At 38.9% G+C, this 25,915-nt stretch overlaps 1 protein-coding gene and 1 long non-coding RNA gene across 4 annotated transcripts in view; one reads left to right on the top strand and one right to left on the bottom strand.

Annotated features, from left to right (window-relative positions):
- The window catches only part of LOC107499917, a 45,654-nt gene extending 28,664 nt beyond the window's left edge, over positions 1 to 16,990 (bottom strand). For all 3 annotated transcript variants that reach the window (XR_001594401.2, XR_001594402.2, XR_001594403.2), the window contains exon 1: positions 16,748 to 16,990. This is a non-coding gene — a long non-coding RNA (uncharacterized LOC107499917). The remainder of the gene's footprint in view (positions 1 to 16,747) is intronic.
- On the top strand, positions 16,513 to 25,497 carry LOC107499916 (N-acetylneuraminic acid phosphatase). Its single transcript, XM_016124551.2, has 2 exons — positions 16,513 to 16,641; positions 22,341 to 25,497. The coding sequence occupies exons 1-2, from the start codon at positions 16,555 to 16,557 to the stop codon at positions 22,995 to 22,997; spliced, it is 744 nt and encodes a 247-aa protein (XP_015980037.1). The 5' UTR covers positions 16,513 to 16,554; the 3' UTR covers positions 22,998 to 25,497.
- The last annotated feature ends 418 nt before the right edge of the window (positions 25,498 to 25,915 follow it).

Here is a 25,915-nt window from a genome sequence, read left to right as displayed (position 1 = left end):
AGATAATTGTATAGCTTTAGGTAAAAACCTGCTGTTTCTATGTTAACCATTCAGGCATTATTAGAAATAGCTTAGCTTAGGTCAGACCAGGGCTCAGCGACAGAGAGGAGCAACGCTGGAGGACAGGATCTTGGTGTGAGAGCGTGTTTAACTGTTCCCCGTGGTTGACTACTCTGCTTTCCTCTATTACAGGACATTATTGAGACCTTGTATAATTAATTGGTTAACTATGTGTGTAAAAAAAGGTGCAGGCAGTGAAACTCATGGTTTTCAGAACTCACACTGCCCACTGTTCCAGGTTGATGAATCAATGATTTGAATTCCCCTAGAAAACCGTTGGGGAATTCAAATTGTTTGAATTGTTTACATTGTTTAATGTAAAACAGGGTGTAGTTCTAGGAGATATTCCGTGCAAAGATATGCTAATGTTAAGGGTGTAGTTATCCTGTGTAAAGATATGTTAATGGCCAGCCTCTGCTTCTATAAATATGCTTGCTTGCTTGCTAGAGGGGGTTTTGGGGCTTTTTAAGCTATTCCTTCTAGAGGCTCAGGGCTAATTCTCTAGTGGGGAGAGTCTGTCGCCAGCTGGCTAATAAAGGCTCATAATTAATCTCAATTGGCTCCATGGGTCTTAAATTTGATCGCACAACAACAAGACTAACCCTAAACCTAAAACTCACCCGAAACCTAATCTGAACCATACGCCTAACTTTAATGATAACCTAACCTCAAAACTAACCCTAACTCTACCCCTACCCCTTACCCTAATTTTAATTGTAATCTCAATCATAGTTTAAACACAAACTTTAATCTCAATTAACTCAAAACCTAGCCTTATCCCTAAACCTATTTTTCAATTTAACCCTAACCAGAAGCAAACTCTAGCCCTTACCCTGAATCTAACATGAAATGCCACCCTAATTTATAAGGCCTAGCCTCAGAGCTAAATCTAACACTAACCTTAATAATAAACACAAACCTAACCCTAACTCTAACTCCATACCTAACTATAGTACTGACTCCAAATCTAAATCTAACTTTAAGATTAACCTTAACCATAAACTCAACATTTACTCCAACCCTAATCCATATTCTATCCATAACACTAACCCTAATTCAGTACCTAAGCATAACCCTGACCCTAATTTTAACACTAAACCTAAACCTAATCCAAACTTTAATTTAAACCTAGACCTTCACCACAAATTTAACTCTAATTCAAATGTTGTTCATAAAATCAACTGTAACACTAAATTTAAACCCAAATACTAATCCCAAAGCTAACTGCACCCCTAACCTTTACCTTAACACCACCAACACAAATGCTAACTCTAAATTAACCCTATCCTAACCATACCCTAGCCCTTACTCTAACCCTTACACAAACAATAATTCTAAACAAAAATCCATCTCTAACTCTAACCCTATCCTAACTTGAAACCTAACACTATCTCTAACTCGAATTTTAAAGTTAGCAGTTATCCTAATCCTTAACACAACACAATCCTGATTTAAACTCTAACCCTTAGCGGGTAGGGAGGTGGGGAAAGGTAGATGGGGTAAAAAGGGTCAAATATGTGATGACAGAAAGAAATCTAACTATGGGAGGTGAACAAAAAATGTAAATATATATATATATATGCTTTACTGTTAAAATGTACAGCTGAAAGTTATCAAATTTCATTAACCAATATCACCATAAAAATTATTTATTTGTTTATTTATTTATTTAAAAAATATATAAACCCTGACCCTAATCAAAAGCTAAATCTAACACTAAGACAAGCACATATCATAAACTCAACCTTATCTCAACCCTACATCAATCTCTATTGCTTACTCACACTAAGCCTAGCTTGAAACTAAACCTGAACTTAAAACTAATTCAAAATCTAACCCAAACTCTAGCCCTTAAACTAACTTTAGGTCAAATAAAATCTAATTTTTACCTCAAGCTTAACATCTCAGGTAACACAAAAACTAATGCAAACCTTTTAATTGACTCATCAACTGAACACTAACCCAAACAAAAAACTTAAACATGAACCGCCAACTCAAAGTTTACCCTAAAATAAATGCAAATTTGACCCCAATCATAATCTCAACCATAAGCATAACCATAGCCAGAAACTGAACACTAATCTTAACCCTAAATTTAACATGCAAAACCTAACCCTAAAACTAACCCTAATTACACCATAACAATATTCCTTATACAATTCTTAAACTAAACCTAACTCTAACCTCAAAGCTAAGTCCATTCCTAACCCTGAAACAAACACTGCTTATAAACCCAACTCTACACCAAACCTGAATTTAAATTCCAACACTAATACTGTCTTACACTTAACACTACCTTTAGTCTTACCTTAACCCTGTTTAACCCTAACTCTAATTGAAATCCATGCTCGAACCTGAACTTCCATTAACCCTAAAGCTAGACCAAAAGCTAATCAGAAACCATGACCCTAACTTTAAACTGAAGTGAAATCCCAGCTCAAAATCTATGTTCAACCGAAACCTTAAACCCAACCCTAACCTCTGTCTGAAATCTAAAATGAACCTTTCCTGTAAGCCTAAACCTCTAATTTAACTCAACCTTAACCCTCAACCTAAACCATAGCCAAACCTTATTCTCAAACTCAATTCTAAGCTACCTTCGACACTAAACCTAATTCGAAACTCAACTTTAAAATAACCATAACCCGAACCAGAACATAATACTAATTTCAAACTGAACACTAAACTTAACAGTCACCATCACCCTCATATGAAACTCACCAAGTAACCCTCACCTAACCATGGCTTCAAATTTATCCCCCACCCTAAAGTTAAATCCATTCCTACTTTGAAGTTAACTCTAAAACTAATGACAAACTTAATGGGTGTCTGACCGATTTGTCAAAGAGATATTTTCCGTATGTTACTAATAAGTCACTTCCAAACAGTGTTGTTGTTCACCACATTTGTCTCAGCAAATGAACACCAAACTTGTTGTCTCATGTGTGTGGTCTATTAAAGAGGTGACCAAAAGATGTTTTCTGACATGAAAAGAGCACACTGAGATAGCATCAAATGTGTTCAGAGCACCACTTAAACAGAGGTAGAATCCAATATACTGTTATGCCTGCAGCTCAGATTTTGACATGATAGTTTTCAGGGCCAATTTAAGAGACTAGGTGGAAACACCGTTTAGATCAGTGACCCTTAACTCCTACACATCGTGCAAAGCGATGAAGTCAAATTGAGATCTTACCTGCTGCAAATTCATACCAAATGAGACACCCGCCAGAAGCATTGTGCAAAGAGCTTCTTTGGTGACTCAACCTAAGACTCTTTGTGTAATACATGTAATCCTTGTTTCACTATGGTATGTAATTTATATGGCATAGATGATGTACTTGCAAACTTTGTTCGTCACCATTGTTCGCTCAGCACATGAAAACAAAACACATTCTCTAATGCATGTAGTCTATGATGTGCATATTCAAAAGATTTTTTTTTTGATGAGGCACAATCACAGAATGTGAGCACTACATCTGCATTCTAAAAAGTGCTTAGTCAGGAAATGGATATCACGCTTATCCATATTGCACGAGGTAAAGTGATCAATTTTAGCACACTGTATCCAACAGGGTTCTCTCTTGGAATGATAGATACTCAACATATCCTGTAATGCCTACAGCCAAGTTTCAGATGTGACTGGTTTTCAGTATCATTCTAAGTGTCTCTTGTGAACACTTTTTAGATCAGTGGCCTTTTATTTCTCAAACTCCTACACATTGAGCCCAGTGATTAGTTAAATCTTGAATCTTAACTTGCAAATTTGACCAAAATGGATACCTGCCTAAAGTCATTCACAGAGAGTTGATTTCCTGCATATACCTCAAACCCTTTCTGGAATACATGCAGTACCATATTTCAGTACAATGTGTATTTTATATGTCATATGACATGGGTACTGGCAAACTCTTGGTCATCATGCACATTCTCTCAGCAAATTGAAACTAAGCGAATTTCCTAACATGTGGTGTGTGAGTCACGTGTTACAAAGATGTTTTTGAAAAAGTCCTAACACACCGTGTGAGCTCCAAGATGGCACTCTAAACAGTACTTAGTCAGAGGATGGATATCACACTTACCAGTAATGTACATAATAAATGGATTGTCTTGAGCTCATGAAACCTAACCAGGAGACTTATCAGAACTTTGAGGAAAATGTAAAGCCTGAACTCAAATCAAATGTCACCCTAACCTTAACCATAATCATAAACTCATCCCTAAACCTAAGCTAAAATAGAACCTTTACTTTAACCCCTACACTGACTCAAACCTAACCCTAGCCACAACACCAGTCCTAATCCTAACCCCAATTCATATTAAATGTTAACTGCAGAGTTAACTATAACCATAAGCCTCACCCTCATCTTAACCCTAATTCCAAACGTAAATCTAACACTAACCCTACACCTAACCCTAACCCTAACCTATTAGAAACCCAAAACCTAAACTTCAATTTAACTTTAAGCCTCACTTCACTTGGATCTAATTATGAACTCAAGCCTTACCTTTAACTATAACATTAACCCAACCCAATTCCTAAACCAACGTCAAACATAACTCAAACACTACCCATGGATTTGCCCTAAGCTCAACCCTCACAATGTTCCTGATTAGAAGCCAAACCCTACTTCAGAGCTCACCCTAAACCTAACCCTAAACCTAAACCTAATCATCAATGTAACACTAATCTTAATGCTAATCCTAACTATCAACCTAACTCCTATACTAAGATGAGCCCTCACACTAACCTTAGACCTCACCATAGATCTAGCCCTGATTCTGACCCTAATCCTCATTAAATACCAAAGTATAACCTCAAAACTGTCTTTAACCTTAACTCTAATTTTAACCATAATCATAAATTCACCCCTAACCTAACTTACCTCTAAACCTAATCCTAACCTTAACTCAAAACCTAGTCCTAACCCTAACCTTAAACCTCACTCTATACCTACCACTTTCCCTAACTCTAACCCAAAAACTAATATAAAACAAATCCTTACCTCAAAGCTAACTGGAATCCTATGTCTAACCCCAAACTATTTCAAAACCAACACCCTAAGATAAGATGCAATCAGAACAAAAAGGACCACTGTATATCTAAAACTTTCTTTTACATAATGATAACTACAAAAAAATAGAATTGAGACATAAAATATAAAAAGAGACGAGAGAGAAAAATCAAAGAATACCACCAAACTAAAATAATAGGCAGAAACACAAGGGCAAAGAAACAATGGAGACACCAAGCTACCAGAAAACAAAAGATAAAATGGCTGTAGAAAATCATCATGTATCAATAAGCAGCCTAAATGTAAATGGACTGAACTCACGGATTAAAAGGCACAGAGTAGTAGGTTGAATCAGAAAACAAAACCTGGTTATATGCTGCCTTCATGAGACACAACTAGCTGCAAGGACAAACATAAAGTCTAAGAGAAGGGGTGGAAAATGCGAATGGCACCCAGAGAAAATTGGTTGTAGCAGTACTTATATCTGACAAAATAGAATTCGAGATTAAAAAGATAACAAGAAACAAATATGGATATTGTATAATAATTAAAAGGATAATACATCAAGAAGACATTACACTTCTTAATATATATACACCCAATCTGAGAGCACCAAAATATATAAAGCAATTACTAACAGAACTAAAGAGGGAAACTGACAAAAACACAATTACAGAAGAGGGCCTAAATACCTCATTGACAGTTATGGATAGATTATTCAAACAGAAAATCAATAAGGAAATATCAGCCTTAAATGACACATCAGACCAATTGGACATAATCAGTATTTGCAGAACTTTTTATCTTACAACACCAGATTATACATTTTTCTCTAGTGCACTTCTCAAGAATAAACCATATGTTGGGACACAAAACTAGCCTCAACAAATTTTAAAAAATTGGAATCATGCCAACCATATTCTCTAACCAAAATGATTTGAAACTGGAAATCAACTGCAAAAAAGAAAGTATGGAAAACCACAAATATTTGGAGATTAAACAACTGGGTCAAAGAAGAAATAAAAGAACAGATCAAATGATATACAGAGACAAATGAGAATGATGATATGACATATCGAAATGTTGGGGATACAGCAAAAGTGGTAATAAGGGGAAGTTTCTATAATTACAGGCCTATCTCAAGAAACAAGAAAAATATTAAATAAACAACTAAGCAATTCACCTTAAAGACCAGAAAAATAAAAATAAATGAAGCCCAAAGTCGGTAGAAGAAAGGAAATAATAAAAATTAGAGCAAAATTAAATTAAATAGAAAACAAAAAGACAACAGAAAAAAAAATGCAAAAAAGAGCAGGTCCTTTGAAAAGACTAATAAAATTGACAAACCTATGGGTAGACTCATTAAGAAAAAAAGAGAAAAGACTCAAATAAACAAAATCAGAAATGAAAGAAGTTATAATGAACACCACAGAATTACAAAGGAGTATGAGAATACCATGAAATACTGTACACCATCAAATTCAATACCCTAGAAGAAATGGACAAGTTCTTAGAAATATATAACTTTCTTAGACTGAATCATAAAAAAATGGATAATTTAAATCAATTGATCAATAAAAAGGAAATGATAACAGTCATCTAAAACTTCCCCAAAAGTAAAAGGACCATATGGCTTCATTAGTGAATTTTACCAAACATTCAAAGATGATTTACCAAAACTTCAAAGAAGATTTAATATCTATTCTTCTCAAACTCTTCCCCCCACCCAAAAAAAATAAAATGAAGATGAGACAACACTTTCTATCTTCTTTTATGAGGCTAATATTACCATGGTATCAAAACCTGAAAAAGACAACATAAAAAAGATTACAGACCAATAACTCTAATGAATACAGATTTTAAAAAATCTAAACAAAATGCTAGCAAATTAAATACAACACATTAAAAAGAAATACATCATAACTGAGAGAGGTTTGTCCAGGGGTGCTAGTCTGGGTCAAAATATGCAAATTGACCAATTAACAAAATAAAGGATAAAAATTAATTGATCACAACAGTAGATGCAGAAAAAGCATTTGACAAGGTACAACATCCATTTATGATTAAAACACTTAATAAAATGGGTATCGAAGGAAAGTGCTTCAACATCATAAAGGTAATGTATGACTAACCATCAGTTAATATTACACTCAATAGTAAAAAATTGAAAGATTTTCCTCTAAGATCAGGAACAAAACAATGATGCCTACTCTCACCACTGTTATTCAATATAGTACTGGAAGTGCTAGCCATAGCAATCAAACAAGAAAAAGAAATAAAAAGCATCCAAATTGGGAATGAAGATGTAAAATTGTCACTTTTTGAAAAGAACATAATTCTAATCAGAGAAAATTGTAAGACTCCACCAAAAACCTATTAGAAACAATAAACATATACAGTAAAGTAGTACAAAATAAATGTACAAAAATTATTGCATTCCTACTTACTAACAATGAGACTTCAGAAAAGGATATGGAAAAAAATTCTATTTGCAATTGTAACACAAAAATAAAGTACCTAAAAATAAACTTAACAAAGGAAATGAAGAACCTATACACTGAAAACTATAGATATTGCTGAAAAAATTTTAACAACATAAAGAAATGGAAAGATACTCCATAGATTGGAAAATCAAGAGTTAAAACAACCATATTGCCTAAAGCAACATACAGAGTTAATGCAATCCCCATCAAAATCTCATTGACATTTTCAAAGAAATAGAACCAAAATAATCATCAGATTTGTATGGAACCACAAAAGATCTGAAATAACCAAATCTATTTTGGGTGTGCAGGGTGGGGGGGGGGAAGCCAGAGAATTTCAAATTGACAGTTGTCGAAATAGCATGATATTGGCAGAAAACCAGACATGCAAACCAATGAAACATAAAAGAGAGCTCAGAAATAAATCTACATCTGTATGGGGAAATGATTTTTGACAAAGGAGCCAAAAACATACAATGGAGAAAAGGAATGCCTCTTCAATAAATGGTGCTGGGAAAATTGGAAAGCCACATGCAAAAAATAAAACTAGACTGCTATCTGTCACCCTACACCAAAATTGACTCAAAATGAATCAAAAACCTAAATATAAGACCTGAAGCAATAAACTGTGTAGAAGACATAGGTACTAAACTCATGGACCATGGTTTTAGGAAGGCTTTTGTGAATTTGACCTCAAAGGCAAAGGAAGTAAAAACGAAAATAAATGAATGGAACTATATCAAACCAAAAAGCTTCTTTATAGCAAAAGAAATCATCAACAAGACAAAGAGGCAACCAACTGAGTGGGAGATATTTACAAACAATGCTTCCAATAAGGGGCTAATATTCAAAATATATAAAGAACTCATATAATTCAACAACAATAACAAAAATATCCGATTAAAAAATAGGCATGGACCCAAATGGACACTTCTCCCAATAAGACATACAAATAGCCAACAGACTGATGAAAAGATGCCCAACTTCACTAGCTATTAGGGAAATGGAAATCAAAACCACGAGGAGACACCATCCCACACCAGTTAGAATGACTATTATCAACTGGACAAATAGTAACAGAATGTAATAGCAGAATTTTACAATATAGAAATAAAAATGATTTCATATTGAATTGGCCTATCTAGGGAACAGGGAGCTCATGCCCTAAAGACTCAACTCCCCAACAACATGTAGGTTATAGATTATATATGGCGACATCTCAAGACACCATGGCAATCATGCTAAGCAAAATAAACCAGACAGAAAAAGTTGAAAACCACATGATATCACTTATATGTGAGATATAAACCTAAAAGCAACAAATGAACAGGACAAACAAACAAAGACTCATAGACATGGACTATAGTCTAGTGGTTACCAGAGGGGAGGATGGAGGGGGAGGTAGACGGATAAAGGGGGTCAAATATGTGGTGACAGAAAGAAATTTAACTATGGGAGGTAATCACAAATGATCCAATCGAAAAATGGGCAGAGGACCTAAACAGATACTTCTCCCTAGAGGATGTACAAATGACCACCAACTATATGAAAAGATGCTCAACATTGTTAGCTATTAGGGAAATACAAATCAAAACCACAATGAGATACCATCTCACACCTGTTAGAATAGCTATCATCAACAGGACAAGTAATAACAAATTTTGGAGAGGATGTGGAGAAATAGGAACCCTCATACACTGCTGGTGGGACTGCAAATTGGTACAGCCACTATGGAAAACAGTATGGAGTTTCCTCAAAAAACTAAGAATTGATCTACTATATGATTCAGCAATCACACTACTAGGTATTTACCCCAAAGACTTGAAAACCCATATTTGAAAAGATATTTGCATACCAATGTTCATAGCAGCCTTACTCACAGTGGCCAGGACATGGAAGCAACCAAAGTATCTTACGATAAATGATTGGCTAAAGAAGCTGTAGTACATATATGTCCCGCCCGCGGGACCGGTTATTTGGTGGGAGAACCGAGGAGAACCCAACCTAAAGAAAAGAGGGGTAACACGGACGAGAGAAAAGAGTGGAGGCAAGACAGTGTTCTGATCAAGCCTCCAATTTTATTTTGCAAAGCAGCTATATTTATACAGCAAGAACAAAGGGGGGCAGGCAAAAGGGACTTGTCACAATATAATTGATCTTCAGCTGGTGCTGTGGGGAAGGGGCAGTGGAAGGAAAGAAGATGAAAGGGGGTACTGGTCATGTGCTGATAAGCAAAGATAAAAGAAGCTCTCAGAGTTATCAAACAGGATGTCTGTGGTCGGCCAGTCTCTGGAATGTTGGTGTCAAGGGCTGCTGTTTGTCTTCTTTATCTTCTGTTCTTGTGAGGCCCAAGCCCAGCACGTTTTATCCTTAACCCTTAAGGGCCCGTTTAGGTTGTGGCGCCCCTAACATCTCCTCCCTTTCTGTTTTTAGAAAGGCGGGCCTTAACCGAGTGGGGGAACATTGACCTGGTTCCTCCCGTGGGCTATATACGCCCATCTATTGTTGGCTCTTGGTATCTTTTGGGGAGGAGAGGCAGAGCCGGTTTTAGATTGTGATTTGGATACCAACCTCTATGCAAACCAGGTATGTTCTCAGGGAAGGACAGAGGGGACCCTCTAGTGGGTCTTCCCTTGCAGTAGCTTTGCATCTGCACCCATCTCGATGCCCATACCTTCCCTTGGTCTATCAAAGGTGAAGGTAGACATTTCTCTGTCCCTTATGTCGTCCCCGTAGGGAGAGGGGGAGGTAAGTGTCTGGGAGTCCCCAGTCTGGGGATGCTCCCGCAGCTAGTCTGCAGAGGTCGACCGTGAAGGTGGGCCAAGGGGTGGTAGCGGCCGCCAAAGAGGACATAGAAAGGGCAACATCGCCCGCCTCGTTAATGATTTGCCATGTGTAATTAAATATTTGATGAGTATGGACGGAGGCAAAAAGTCCGCAAAGCAGGAGTAGGTACATTATTATATGCAGGTGCAAAGAGTACACGCTCCTAAGAAGAAAAGTGTAAAGAACAGCAATCCTAATCTGTGGGTAAGGGGAATATTAGAGTCAGTGCAGAGGAGGACGAGAAACAGGAGGAAGAGCAAAATTCCCGTGAGGAGGAGAGGGGCTGGAGACTATCCTCTGCAATGCATCTCCGGAGGACGAGGCGGTTATCTGTAAGAGAACAGAGGGGAAGCGAGGTCTCAGGGCTGTGGATCCCTGGACGGATTATAGAGTTTTAGTAGCCGGTCAGGTAACCACCGGGCGTTTTGAGCCTGATTATCATAGATGCAAGCGTGTCCCTTTCCCCAGATAAGGACAGGGTCAAGGCCCTGCCATTTATTGGTGAGGGGATCTTTCCAAAGTGCTTGTGTATAATCAGAAGCGGTGGCCGGGTGCCAGAGACGATCAGCAGCTGTTTTGCCGCAGGCGTCTAAGGTTAGGAAGTTGAGGACAAATAGGGCATGATTTATTAGGGTTTTAGGGCTGGCTCTTGTGTTATAAAGGGCAGTATTTCCGGACTGTATTTTAAAGAGCATATTTTTTAGCGTTTGATGAGCTCTCTCAACAATGCCCTGTCCTTGGGGGTTATAGGGAATACCCGTGATGTGTTTTATTCCGAGCTGCGCGCAGAATTGTCGGAAGGAGGCGCTAGTGTAGCCTGGCCCATTATCAGTTTTAAAAACTTTTGGCTGGGGGATGACGGCCAAAAGAGCTATGACATGTTGAATAACATGTTTGGTGGCCTCCCCGGTTTGGGGGGTGGCATAAATGAATCCACTATAGGTGTCTATAGAGACATGGATATATTTAGGTTTTCCAAAGGGAGGGTGATGAGAAACATCCATTTGCCAGAGTTCTCCAGGAACTATCCCCCGGGGGTTTATTCCCAGGTGAGATTCAGGTAAAAGTGTCAGACAACCCTTGCATTGACGGACAATCTGGCGGGCCTGTTCTCTGGTTATGGAAAATTTGAGGCGGAGGGTATGTGCGTTGAGGTGATGTAGAGCGTGAGCTCGTTGTGCAGCAACAAAGGGGGTGTCTTCCTGGGCGGCAGCAATCAATTGGGTGGCCTGGTCTACTATATTATTTCCCTCTGTGAGAGGCCCAGGTAAGCCTGAATGAGCGCGAATGTGTCCAATAAAAAACGGAGCATTGCGATTAATGATTAGTTTTTGTAATTTGGAAAACAAGGGGGAAGCATTTGTGGAGGGACGTATGTAGGGGACCGTTTCAAGTAGGGGTACAGAGACAGCTACATAGGCGCTGTCAGTATAAAGATTGAAAGGAACCTCGCTTAGGAGTTCAAAGACTGTAATTATAGCTGTTAGTTCAACAAGCTGTGCAGATTGGAAGGCTGTCTGTATACGGGTAACCTGTCCATTAATACTAAAGGCTGCTATGCCTGAAGAGGAGCCGTCAGAAAACACTAGCGTGGCTCCCGCAATGGGAGTGGCTTTGGTTCTCCGGGGAAAAACAATGGGGGTTTTCTGTAAGAACTGAATTAATCTGTCAGCAGGATAATGATTATCAATTGTTCCTTGGAAGGAAGTGCAACTAATCGCCCAGTCATCATCGTTTTGAATTAGCCATTGTACCTGAGCTGTATTATACGGGAGGGTAATAGTGTCAGGGTCCTTTCCAAAGAGTTTTAAGGCTGACTCCCGCCGCGAGATTAACAGCCTGAGATACCTTGGAGGCAAGGGGGTCTATGGCCAGATGCATGGCTTGGGACATTTTAGAGGTGAAGGGATCAACGTCACGGCACATGCGCAACATTTCATCAAGGGTTTTATCTCGCGTCTTTCCGCGCAGCACCGCGCGGCAAGAGGCATTGGCATTTTCGTAGGCCAATTGTTTAACGAGCCTGTCATTAGAGGCTTCGCCCCCGAGGGTTCTTTCCGCCGCCTCTAGGAGCCTACTGACAAATTCGCTATAATCTTCTTGTGGTCCCTGAGTGATTTTTGTAAGAGGAGTAGTCGCAGCCCCTGAAATAGGGAGCGCTCTCCAGGCCCCAAGCGCAGCGCTAGTGGTCTGGGCGAGGAGTGCAGAAGGGAATCTTCTCTGTTTAGCCTCCGCGGAGGTGGCAGGGACCGCATTGGGCCCCTCCCTGTGGAGCTTATCGTTTAAGTTACGACCTACTTTCTGCCATTTTTTAGGGTGGATTTCAGGTCCATTAACAATGAACTAAGGGCAAACCTTGTCTATAAAAAGAAAAAACTTAATAAGATCCTTTTTCTTAACTCTAACTCCTCTTTCCCTAAGAGATTCTTTTAGGTCTCGAATAAAGACCGCTTCTTTAGAGAGCTTGGGGCCCATTTTTCAGGGCGGGGGCCCGTTCCAGGGCGGGGGGCCCGTTCCAGGGCGGGGGCCCATTCCAGGGCGGGGGCCCTTTTAAGGGCGGGGGCCATTTACTATGAACCAGGGACAGACTTCATCAATGAAGAGAAAAAATTTGACTAAATCCTTCTTTTTTACTCGGATTCCTCGTTCCTTGAATAAGCGTTTTAAGTCTTTTATGAATAGTGCTTCTCTGGACAAGGTTTGTCCCATCTTTTTGTTTTATTTATCTAAAAAGAAAGAGGGATAGGAACTGAGGAAGTGAACATAGGTATCAAGGCAAAAAGGAGGAGAAGGGAACTTAACTTCTCTCCCGCGTGGGCAGCCGGTTAGTACAATCCGCTAACACGGACCCCCTGGGGTGCGATGCCTACGGACGTCCCGCCGGCTGTGCCTTTGGGCATAGACAAGGCTCTTTTACAGAGGCGGCAGAGGAGGGATTATATCAGAGGTCTCGACGTGGGCAGTCGGTTGGTACAATCCGCCAACACGGCTTCTCAAGAGGCGAATCGCAGACCTACAGCTCTCTCCAGGGCGGAGGGAGAGGTCTACGATCGGGATGCCCTCTGAGTGGACGACTTCTGCCTTAAAGTCGACTGACACACTGTATTTTCCCAACTCAGAAAAAGCAGCCTCTAACCTCAGGGGTGGACGGCTTGTGCCAAGAAGCGGGCTAGAGAGAAAAGTCCCAAATCCTTTGAAAAAAAAGGAAAAGACAAGAGGACCTAGAGAAGACAGAGGGAGTTTATGCTCAACTCTTTTCTCCGTTTAAAATTTGTTACTTATGATCCTAGCAGTCCGTGCTGAAACTAAACTAAGGCGGATGAACACTCACCGAAGACGGCGATCTCCGGTGAGCCGAAGACGAGGACCTTCCATGAGCGGTGAAAGGCAGTCTTCTCTGAAAAACTTCTCCTTAACGAGCTGCAGCCTCTGTTATTTCGTAGTCCGCCTGGGTAAGGGTTCTGCACTCGAGCCCCACGTTGGGCGCCACTTGTCCCGCCCGCGGGACCGGTTATTTGGTGGGAGAACCGAGGAGAACCCAACCTAAAGAAAAGAGGGGTAACACGGACGAGAGAAAAGAGTGGAGGCAAGACAGTGTTCTGATCAAGCCTCCAATTTTATTTTTGGATAACAAACATATTTATACGGCAAGAACAAAGGGGGGCAGGCAAAAGGGACTTGTCACAATATAATTGATCTTCAGCTGGTGCTGTGGGGAAGGGGCAGTGGAAGGAAAGAAGATGAAAGGGGGTACTGGTCATGTGCTGATAAGCAAAGATAAAAGAAGCTCTCAGAGTTATCAAACAGGATGTCTGTGGTCGGCCAGTCTCTGGAATGTTGGTGTCAAGGGCTGCTGTTTGTCTTCTTTATCTTCTGTTCTTGTGAGGCCCAAGCCCAGCACGTTTTATCCTTAACCCTTAAGGGCCCGTTTAGGTTGTGGCGCCCCTAACACATATATACAATGGAATACTACTCAGCCATAAGAAGAGTTGAAATACTGCTATTTTGTGACAACTTGAATAGATTTCAGGATAATCATGCTAAGTGAAATAAGCCAGACAGTGAACATACAGTATAAATATATATGTGCCTTACTGTTAAAGTGTACAGCTGAAACTTATTGGATTTTGTTAACCTTTCTCACCATAAAAAATAAATTAATAAATCTTTTTTTTAAAAAAAAAAAAAAGAAAAAGAAATAATAAATAAAATGGAACCAGAGCTGCCATCCCAGAGGAACTGCAACAAGCACAAAACAACCTTTGGAATGGACATAAAGCAACCCTGTACCCCAAAGAACTGTTTGCAGATAATAAGAAAGATGATATTATGGCTATCAGACCAATGATTACTGGGCTAAAAATTAAAAACATTCAGTATTAACATCACTATACTATATTACCTGCACCAACAGAAATGTCTCACTTCTATTGATGTAGTTGTTCTCCTCCCCTTTCTCATAAATACCTATTGCCTTCGTCTCCTAATTGGAACACTGTTGGGGCTTCTGCTTGAATCAATGCATCTCAAATAGTTATTCTTTGATCTCAAATAGATGCCTGTTGCTTCTCACTTTGAAAGGCCTTTTTTATTTTTAGGTTAACAAACAAATGAAAAAAATTTTGATAATGCAAAAGAGAGAAGGGAAGAACTGCTGAAAAGATGTCCCTAAGTGTGGGTGGGATTATAGGGAACTGAAAGGGCTGGAGCAGAAGGAAGCAGAGATGATTTATGTAAGATTATCAGGCAGGGAGGCGTGGGTACAGCTGATGATAGCTGGGTAGATAAAGTGGGATACTGTGAGGTTTTTTTCTGATTGCTACTATTTTATCCCTATTAACTTAACAATGCCCTATTCCGAGAAAACTTTAAACCAAAAGGCAAACCTCTCTTCTGAGGTCATGGAGTTGTAATAAACTTGTACAGGGAAAGTGGGTGAGAAAGGCCTGGGAGAGACTTTTCCAAAGGAGAAAATGCCAGAATCAATGCTGGGCAGCAGCAACAGCACAGGAACAGTGCCATTATGCACATAGCGCAATGCAAAAGCAACAGCATTACCATTTATATTTTACTTATTTGTTCCTAGCCCAAGTCCCACAATTACCAATCTTTTATTTAGACCAGATATGAAGTCGTCCTCCAGCTACTCATTCAATCTGCCACCCTGATCAGTTTAAGTATTGTACTTAATAGTCTAAGGCCCATCTATAATCAGGAGCCCGTACATCTCACTACCTTAATATGCTACGCAAAAAGTCATTGGGTCACAAATACTAGCTGCAACGTCCTAAAACCTTGAGACATTTAAGTAAAAGGAATTAACAGTTGTCAGGATATACTGTCTGGCCATCACCTCTCTTTAAGCAGCAAAACGGAGCAGGGCATGGAATGCCATTAGACTACTTGTCACAAAGGGAAACCTACCAAACACCCCAAACCATTAAGTCAAGAGGATTGATTACACAGACTGTCATATCACCTCTGACTCTAGGTTTGCGCCTGTCAATAAACTCCATACGTACATAAAAAAGAAAAAAGAAATGAAAAGGAAAGGAAAAAAGAAAATTGTTCCAACCCTATGAGTCCATGTGCCCATAAGCAGTATTATGCTACATTTATTCTGACATTTTAGGCAACTTAAGGCAACTCATAATTAATTAATGCACTCATAATTTCAGCTGATTGCTTATCTAAATGACCAAAACTGATAGACTAGCCCTGCCCATCAACAGGGTAACCACAGAGTCATGTTTTTGAGGATTGGTATGTTTACTTTCCACAGTAACAAGGAGGTCAACAGTGACTCTGCTCCAAAACATATAGTAACTGTAGTTTACCACTGCAGAAGAAAAATCTAGTAACACAAAGAGAAGTCAATTAATCTAATTCTACAGAACACCAGCAGCCCAACTGTAAATCGTATACGTCTGGGGCGAATAAATTTTTCCTATAAAGTTCCAGATAATAAATATTTTAGGTTTCGCAGGCTACAGTGTTTCTCTTGTAATCAAGTCCTGAGACATCTTGCGGAAGCTCCTCCTAGGGACATGGGAGAGTCAGGTGACTCTTACAGCTCCGCCCACGTGTTCCTGCCCGCAGGCCTGCCTTACGCATGCGCGGGTGGGGGGCGGGCAGCAGGGCGTTGGAACGTGGCCGCCTGGCGGGACAGAATGGGGTTAAATGTAAGGGCCGTTTTCTTTGACCTGGACAACACACTCATCGACACTGCCGGAGCGAGTAGAAAAGGCATGTTGGAGGTAACTGCCGCGTATCCCCAGCCCTCCTCCAGGCGGAGTCAGCGCGCCCTGCCCGGAATTGCGCTCTCTCCCTGTTCTCTTGGTGCCCTTTCCCCCCTCCACTTACGCGGCGCCGGATGTCAGATGAGCCTTCTGGGGCCCGGGGGCACTGGCCTTTCCTTTGAGACTCCCGTACCGGAAGGAGCGGGAAAGAAGAACGACTGGGTTGGGGGAGGCTGCCTTCCCTCCAGCACGGCAGTTTAAGTCATCTGCCTGTCAGTGCCCACGCTCTAGGAAGCTGGGTTTTAGAAGTTGGTTCCGGCGCTTTGGGACCCGGAAGGATGTCATTAATGGTGACACGATGGCACGAGTTGCCAACATACAAAGGTTCACATTACGCAGCGAGTCACCTGGCTTTTTTCTAGGACAGGTTCGAATCACCCAGGACGAGTACAGGCACCAGGCTCTCTGTGGTTGACCTCGGGGGAGGGTTGTCCCCCCACTGCGTGTTTTTCGGTGGTTTTTGAGGAGACTCAAAAAGTTCCACAACTGTCAGTGGTGAGCCTAGACTTAATCAACTCCTGAAATGTTCTCCGCAGAAACTCCCCTCTTAGCACTCTTAGTAGATTTCTGAGAGATTCTCAAAAGTCTGTCCTGCACAGGGCATTCCTTTCAGGAGGCATTAAATCAGCATCCCTTCCTTTCTATACCCACAGATGCTGTATCAGACCTTCAAGCCCGTAATCCATCTTTGTTTTTTTTCCTCTGCCTTCAGTTTTAAGGAGAAAACCCAAGGATTATCAGATGTGAAAAACCCACTCTCTAAAGCTAATCCTTCTGACCCCAAGTGCCCCCTCCTCGTAATGGTAATGCTTAATTAGTTAGGTGTTGTCTTTCTAGATCTTCATCCTGTTTCTTGGTGCATTCCATCCCTGCATATTCAGGTGTGCCCCATACTTTAAAAAGAGGGGGGGGTATCCCCCTTAAATCTTTGTTCCTCTGCTAGATGTTACCTATCACACTTGACAGCCATGTTTTTCAAGAGAAATCTATATCCATTATCTCCATGCCTCTACTTCCTATTTTTTCCTATATCTATTGCAATGTAGCTTCCATCTTTGCCACTAGAATGAAATTGACAAATCATTAGGCATCTTCCAACTGGCCAGGATTAGTGAAAGTTTTAAGTCTGTTTTAATGACTTAGTTGAGGCATTCCACATTTTTGACTGCCCATCCATCTTCACATCCTTGCCCTTGACCTCAGGGGCACCAGCCTGTGCTGTATTGCCTCCAGTATCTCCAGCTGCTGACAGTACACTTTTACCTGTGTGCTCTTGGCAGGCCAAGTCCAGTGTGTCACAATTAGGCTAAATCATGCTGTAGGCCAAGAGATTAGGCTTTTTAACTCAGGTATTTGAATTTAAATCACAGTTCTCCCAGTACCTAGCTGTAAGTACACGAACAAATTACTTAACCACTCTAAGCCTCAAATCCTCATTATAAAATTTGCAGGGGAAATACACACAATCTGGTGTTCACTTCATAAATCCACCCTGTTACCCAGTCATCACCTCCTACATATCTTCGTAGCCCTTGTCTTAGTTAAAGCTGGACCCATCTCTCATCTAGACTGTTGCTGTGGTCTTGTCTATATTCCTGCCATGGTAAAATTTCTGAAACAAATGTTCGATTGTATTTCTCCCTGGTCTTTACACTCTCTTGTTTACCAGCACTGTATTTCATTCAGATATCTCTTAATGCACTTGCCAACTCAAGACGCCCACAACTGAACAGTAGGCTTCTTAGGAGGGAGTGTCATTCGACATAAAGTAAATGTTGAATGAATGCTGGATGGCTGGTTAAAAATCCAGGTATCCCCACTCTTGATTCTGTTGCCACCTCCTTTGAAATGTGTGCTTTTGACTATACAAGGAATGCTTTATCACATAAGAATATAACAACACCCATAAGTGTTGGGCTATTTAAAAGTAACATGCCAGCTTTATATACCACTCTGAATGAATTATGAAAAGAGGAAGAAGAGGGAAAGATCTAGCCATTGCTTTAGGCTTGTGGTGGAGTCATACACTGACTATATAGATCGACTTTAATTATTTTTGCTTCTGAGAAAGTTATTTCCATTCTCTACAGGCTGTCTCGGTGTCATTATACAGGTGGAAGGCTTCTACAGAAATTTAAGGTTTCTCAGTGAACAAAGCAGAAAAGATCTCTGCATTTGTGAATTTACTTTCTAGTGAGGATGACAGTGAATATAATACATCAAATGTATTTCTAAGTGTGTTAGGCAAAGTGGAGAGGGGAACAAATTGCAATTTTAAAAGGTTGGTCAGATTATGCTACATTCAGTGAATGATATTTAAGCAAAAATTTGAACTAAAAATAACAGGAGTACTGCTTGAATTGTTAGGCTGTATACCGGCAGTCGTAGTTGGTGAGCATGTATTTTTAACTGTTTTATCTGGAATTCAGCAAACTCATATCTTAACCATAGTGTTATATGGTTCAAACCCTCAAAAAAATCTTAAATAACAATTAGCTAAACAATAATAGTGATGCTATTAACTTTAATTTTGGCTCCAGGGAGCAGGAGGTAGAATAGTTTTCTCTTTCTATGTTATAAGACACAGTCTTAAATAGAGTTTCGAAGTAGGTGAATTTCGAGTTTGTATTATGTCTACAAATTGATCCCTACCCCCCCACTATCTTAGAGCCTCTTTCTTCACACCTATAGGTACTTGGTGGGCTTATTTTTTTCATAATTTTTTCAAGCCTACCTTACCCTTTGCACAAAATGTCATCACACCTCCAAGTTAGAGGTCTCTTCCCTCCACCTCCAATTCAATCAAGACTCCCATGTTCTCAGTACAAATATTAGGAGAATTTGTACTGATAATAATATTTACTAATTCAACTTGGGTGTTTTTCTGTTTTATCTAATATTATGTAAATGATTGATAAATTTTTTCCTAAAGGTGTTAATATAATTTAAATGCCACTTGCTATTCCACATAAATCTGTGATTAGTTGCTGTGTAACAAAATGGAAAAATTAATTCAGGGGATGTAATGGGAAGAAATTTTGAACCTTGGGAGTTGTATACCATGCCTTTACAAGAATCTCCCCTTTAAGGTGAGCCAATTCTGCCTTTTCAGAGATCCAAGAATGTGCTTAATGAATTGCCAATTACAGTAATAGAAAATTTGATCTTTATTGGGAGCTCTCTGTTTACTATAAGCCAGCTCCTATTTAAGCTCAAGCACAGTGGAGTCCTAGAGGCCTGTTTCTTTTTATTGGGTACTAATAGGGTTACTAAAACTTTAAAATGACTTTCAATCAGAGCTAAAGAGTAATTTAGTTGACATTATTATAAAAGATGGTGATATAGGCATGAAGGTTGAAAAAGCTTTATTTGTTAATCGAAATTTAACTTTATAAGGCAAAATTTTTCAGTGTTTGCCTTCACCTAAAATTCTTAAGGCTGGTATATTTTCTTGGTCTAATGAAACTTTTAATTATTACATTTTCTAATGAACACAAATAGCCTGAAAAATATTTCCTTTACTTTTGGTGTAGGTGATTCTTTTGCTCTGAAGGAAGAAGTATGTGTCTATTCATCTCTATCTTTTTTTTCAGTAGGTGAATCGAGTGTCCGATGTGAGTAGCATACCACTTATTCCCTGTATAGTTTAGGGCAACATATTTTAACTTGTTTGATCTCTTTGCTTAGACAACAGACAATTTTAGTTCTAACTATGTGCATTGCACTCATCCTTAAATATCCAAAATTATCTTGGCATGGTTGACTTGCCCCAGTTATCCCTAAGATAGGGACTTCAAGTGCATGTAGTTCATTTGGGAGAGGTGATCCCAGGAAGCACTATAGGAGAGTGGTGGAATAAGACAGGGAAGGGAAGGAACTGAATACAGGTTATATAAATGAACAGGTTACTGTTATGAACATTTGGGGAAATCTGGGAGACAGTATGCAGAACATTCTTTACTTGTCTCTCCCAAGAGGCAAGAAAGCTGTGATATTTATTCATCAATTTCTGTCACTCATTGGCTGAGGCCTATTCCCAGGCAACACTTTGTCCCAGGCCTATGTGCATGGGTGCCCCTATGGCAAATAAAGCCCTCAAGCAGAGAAGCCCAAGCACTTACAATATGAAGCCATTGGCATATATAGGTGGCGTATAGTGTATACCAAGGGGATTTGGGTAGCATCTTCTACAGCCTGGGACTCAAGGCCCTTTACAGTCTCATCTTTAGCATCTTACCTCACGTGACTTCCATCTTGGCTGAACTAAACTTCTTGCTTTTTACAATTTACAAAATTCCAAACTCTATGTCTTTGTTTATGTAGTTCCTTTTGTCTGTACTGATTTTATCATCCTCCAATCCTTCCTCTGCCAAGCCTTATTCAACAACCCTGTGGAATGACTTGTTCTTTCTATTTTATTTCCATAGTTCTGTTCACAAGACTGCATAGCACTCAACTCAGTATTTGTGGTGGTTGTATACCTGTTTATTTTTCCCAATGCATAATATGAAAACAAGGGATCCAGTCTCCAGGTGCCTCATACAGTAGTGTAAAAGCAAGCATGCGGGCTTTGGAAGTAGGCAAGTGTGGGTTTAAATCCCAGCTGTGGCAAGTTACTTAACAGTTCTGAACTTCCATTTCCTCATCTTAAAAAGGGAACTCCTTTTGCAGAGTCAGAAATGTAGAAATAACATATGTGAGCATTGGGCATAATGCTTGCCACGGTAGGGTCTTCGTAACTATTAGAAGACAGGCCAAATAGATGAGAGCCTAATGTAATGAAAGCCAAGATAGAGAGCTGTGGGAACACTAGGAGGAGTGCCTAATTCTGAAAGGGAATCAGAACCAGGTTAGTGAAGAGTGACTCAGAACTACTTGAAGCTTTTTTTTTTTTTTTTTCAATCTGGAAAACTAAGTTTGGAAGAAGTGCCGGGTCATTACGCTGAAATCACAGAACATGCTTGATTCCATTAGAGCTATATACACATTTTTAGAAGTACAGAATTGGATCCCATTTTATATGACCTTCAAAACATAAAGTGGATGTAGATGAGAACAGGTGAGATGAGCTAGCATTATTTCTGGGAAGAGTCTAAATAATAATTGTTAGAAATTTTAAATGGGAATATAATCAATAATAACTATGTATGGTACCAGATGAGTACTGGACTTATTGAGGGAGTCACTTTGTAAATTATATAAATGTCTAATCACTATGCTATATACCTGAAACTAATATAATATTGAATGTCAACTGTAATTGAAAAATAAAAAAATAATTTTGTATAAAAAAAGACATTTTAAATATTTCACTAAATATAAACACAAGCTATATTTTTATGCTCATGAACAGAATGAAAGGTGGTAAACTTAGACTGCCAATTGAAGGATTTTATTAGCTATATATGAAGAATCTTTTTAGAATTGGTAAAAAAAAAAAACATGAATGAGTTGTCTTGAAAGGCTGGGGAGATCGTCACTTTGGTGTTTTTTAAAAATAAGACCAGCTCCCACTGGAAATGGTGTAGTAACAGAGCTGCCTTAAGACAGAGGAGTGGAGTTAGAATCCCTGTGCTCCAGGTTTATAGGATCACATCTTTTCATGGTATGACGGTTAAAAACATAGTCTGTTAATGGAGTTGTTTTCCTTTATTTAGGTGATAAAGCTCTTACAATCAAAATACCATTATAAAGAAGAGGCTGAAATCATCTGTGACAAAGTTCAAGTTAAACTCAGCAAGGAATGTTTTCATCCTTCCAATATATGCATTACTGATCTAAGGACTTCACACTGGGAAGAAGCAATCCAGGAAACAAAGGGTGGTGCAGCCAATAGGAAATTGGCTGAGGAATGTTATTTCCTGTGGAAATCTACACGTTTACAGCATATGACACTAGCAGAAGATGTCAAAGCCATGCTCACTGAACTTCGAAAGGAGGTCTGCCTACTTTTATTAACAAATGGAGACAGACAGACCCAGAGGGAAAAGATTGAGGCTTGTGCCTGTCAGTCCTATTTTGATGCTATTGTCATAGGTGGAGAACAGAAAGAAGAGAAACCAGCACCTTCCATATTTTATTACTGCTGTGATCTCCTTGGAGTACAGCCTGGTGACTGTGTGATGGTTGGTGACACACTAGAAACAGATATACAAGGAGGCCTCAATGCAGGGCTGAAAGCAACAGTCTGGATAAATAAAAGTGGAATAGTGCCACTGAGGTCATCACCCAGGCCACATTATGTAGTTTCTTCTGTGCTAGAATTACCTGCTCTGTTACAAAGCATAGACTGCAAAGCAAATAAAAGGACATGATTATGTATTTTACAGGATTTAAACTAAGGAAAGTTAAGGCATTTCATATACTATGACCCAGTTCTAGGAATAATTTTACTTATTATTTAATAGCCAACCAACCACTGGCTGGTATTTATATCTGGAAATACAGAACACATTAATCCAGTTAGCTTTGGTAGTGTGATCAAAAATTTTGAAGACATATATATTTGTTAATCTGTGACTTGAAGTTTTTTTAAAAATTATTTTATTAATTTTTTAGCATCTTGGATCCAAGAAAGATACCAAGCAGGACAGCTTATACATGGATGCAAAATACAGGTTTTATGTTCTGGCTTAAAAATAGATATTTTTAAAAAAATAGACATTCTAAATCATATAATAGAAATTTATCAGAGCAACTGATAAAAAAAGTCATGCAAATAAGTACTAAGTCATGCAAATTAAGGCATTTCATAGATTATCTTGTGTATTTTCTTTTTAAAAAATTTGTACACCATATTTTTACTTGCTTTGAATGTATACTTTCTTTTATGAATCTAATTTTTCTTCATGACCTTATTTGTGGGGAAGGAGCTTTCAGTTTTCGTGTGGTGGTATACATGACAGAAAATTCCTCCAGTAAAGAAGTCTGTTAAAAATCAACATGTTGCCCTTCTTTTCCATGACATTGTCACATCTTTCCAGAGTGAGCTTTTAGTTTCCTATTTGTCTTTACCTCTTATAAAAGTATTTTTACTATCGTTTCCCAGGTACACAACGGAGTTGAGGGGACTAGATGTCTTGCTGGGCTTAAGAGCAAGCCCCGTGGCGTCAAAAGTCATTTTCCTTTTGTGGACAAATCAGAAAGGAATTGTCCCGGTGCGGCCTAATGAGTCCTCCCCTGCCCCTCCCCCGTCTGTTCTCTACTGACTTAATAGTTTCATCCATATTATGAAAACTATTAGAAAATTAGGTTTTGCTATGAACCACTTACAAAATGCCAGTTTATTATTTGGCTCTTGGTATTACTATCTGCCTTAAGCCTCCTATTTTTCAAAGTTTGGGAAATGTATCAATGTTTTACAAATTTCTATATCCAATTCAGGGTTCACTTTGAGCTTACTAATTAATGACTCATAGCAAGGCATCTTACAACTAGAAAAATTTCTATAGACAGCCTCATCTTAGAATAAAATGATTAAGGAAAAAAGAAATAATGATTTGGGGTTTTGGTAGGTTTTTAACTTTTGTGTAAGAAACTACAAATGTAAAATATTAGGCTGTCTGGTAGGATTTGTAGAACTATTGACTTTTTCAAGTAAACCATGATTCTGATACTTAGATTCTAGATTATACTTCTCTATGAACCTGTCTAGCCAATCATATTCTGTCTAATACCAAGAACAGAATTCTCTGCCATTGTGCAAATATCCTGCTGTGTCTACTTCTCTTGATTTTAAAAATAGGATTGTGCCATTAACTGTCCCAGAATGCTGTTGCCGTAAAGCTGAACATTTGAGAACAGGGTATTTTTGTATGTATTTCCAGGTATAATGCCCATGTGACCTCAATAATATTTTAGTTATTTAAAAATCATTTAGTTGGAGGATCTTGACAGAAAACTAATTATGAACATGATTTTTCTAATAGATGATGTGTAATACTGAGTTTCCTTTTAGCTGTCCCACAGGATGGATGTGGGCAGTGTCACACTCATTATGCTAACTGGAGAAGGTTCGTCACTCGTAGATCACAACAGCAGATCTCAACAAGATAGAACATAGGATGTTATGTGAGCAGTTTTTCAATGAAAATTATCTGCAGGATAGAAAATGAAATAAAATAATTGAGTTGTCTTCACCTTTTGTATTCTATACAGTGCAGTAATGCAATATTACTTCCCATTCGCACCCGTCCTTAGGGAAGGACTTTGTGATTTTCTACCTTCTGAGTGGAATATTACAGAAGATATTAAGAAATCTTGGAATAGATCTGATTTCATTAACGATTTTATTTTAAAATAATATTACTTAAAATTTAAAAACAATGTAATGGTAGTGTCCTATCTTAATTTTTTTTATAGCTTCCCTTCAGTAGTATGTCATACAAAGCCATAAATTCTCAATTGTTCAGAGGTTCTCCCAAATACTATAGTTAGAGGAGTCCTCGATAGACGCAGGTGGACCCTGCGCCTAAAATACTGACTTAAAGATGGATGTTTTCTAATTCCGTATACACATTCACCCACTGGTGCACAAACAACTTAGATCTGGTAGGGCCCAGAACCCAAAAGTATTGTAGAAAAGACAGTTTTTTATAGTTACAGAAGTACTTGGTTTAGTACCTTCAAAGTTCTTTGCAACCTACAATAAAAAACATTCTCCCTCACAAACCATTAAGAACATTTATTTATTAGTTAATATACCTTATATGTATGTTAAATACAGTTTAATTTTGATTCGATTTGATTTGATTTTTGATGACATTGGTAAACGAAATCCAGTTTCAAGTGTACACTTTAACAGGCATATATATATATATATATATACACACACACACACACACACACATATGTATATATGGAGAGAGATGGTGTAAAGGGGGTCAAATATGGGAGGTGAACACACAATGCAATATATGTGTGTGTGTGTGTGTGTATACATACGTATATATATATATTGCATATATATATGCAATATATGTGTGTATGTGTGTATACATACATACATATATATATATATATATATATATATATTGCATTGTGTGTTCACCTCCCATAGTTAGATTTCAGTCACCACATATTTGACCCCCTTTACACCATCTCTCTCCTTCCCCCTCCCCCTAACCTCTGGTAGTCATCAGTCTATTGTTCATATCCATGAGTCTCTATTTGTCCTATTTCTTTGTTGCTTTTAAGTTTATATCCCACATATAAGTGATACCATGTGGTTTTC

The sequence above is a fragment of the Rousettus aegyptiacus genome, unplaced genomic scaffold, assembly GCF_014176215.1.
Source record: "Rousettus aegyptiacus isolate mRouAeg1 unplaced genomic scaffold, mRouAeg1.p scaffold_m13_p_12, whole genome shotgun sequence".
Classification (NCBI taxonomy): Eukaryota; Metazoa; Chordata; class Mammalia; order Chiroptera; family Pteropodidae; genus Rousettus; species Rousettus aegyptiacus.
The sequence above is the reverse complement of the archived record's forward strand: the minus strand, read 5'-3'. Positions and strand labels throughout refer to the sequence as shown.

Coding starts and splice junctions, on each gene's coding strand:
- LOC107499916 (XM_016124551.2), top strand. CDS start 16,555: ATGGGGTTAAATGTAAGGGCCGTTTTCTTTGACCTGGACAACACACTC. Junction 16,642..22,340: donor GTAGAAAAGGCATGTTGGAG/GTAACTGCCGCG, acceptor TCCTTTATTTAG/GTGATAAAGCTCTTACAATC.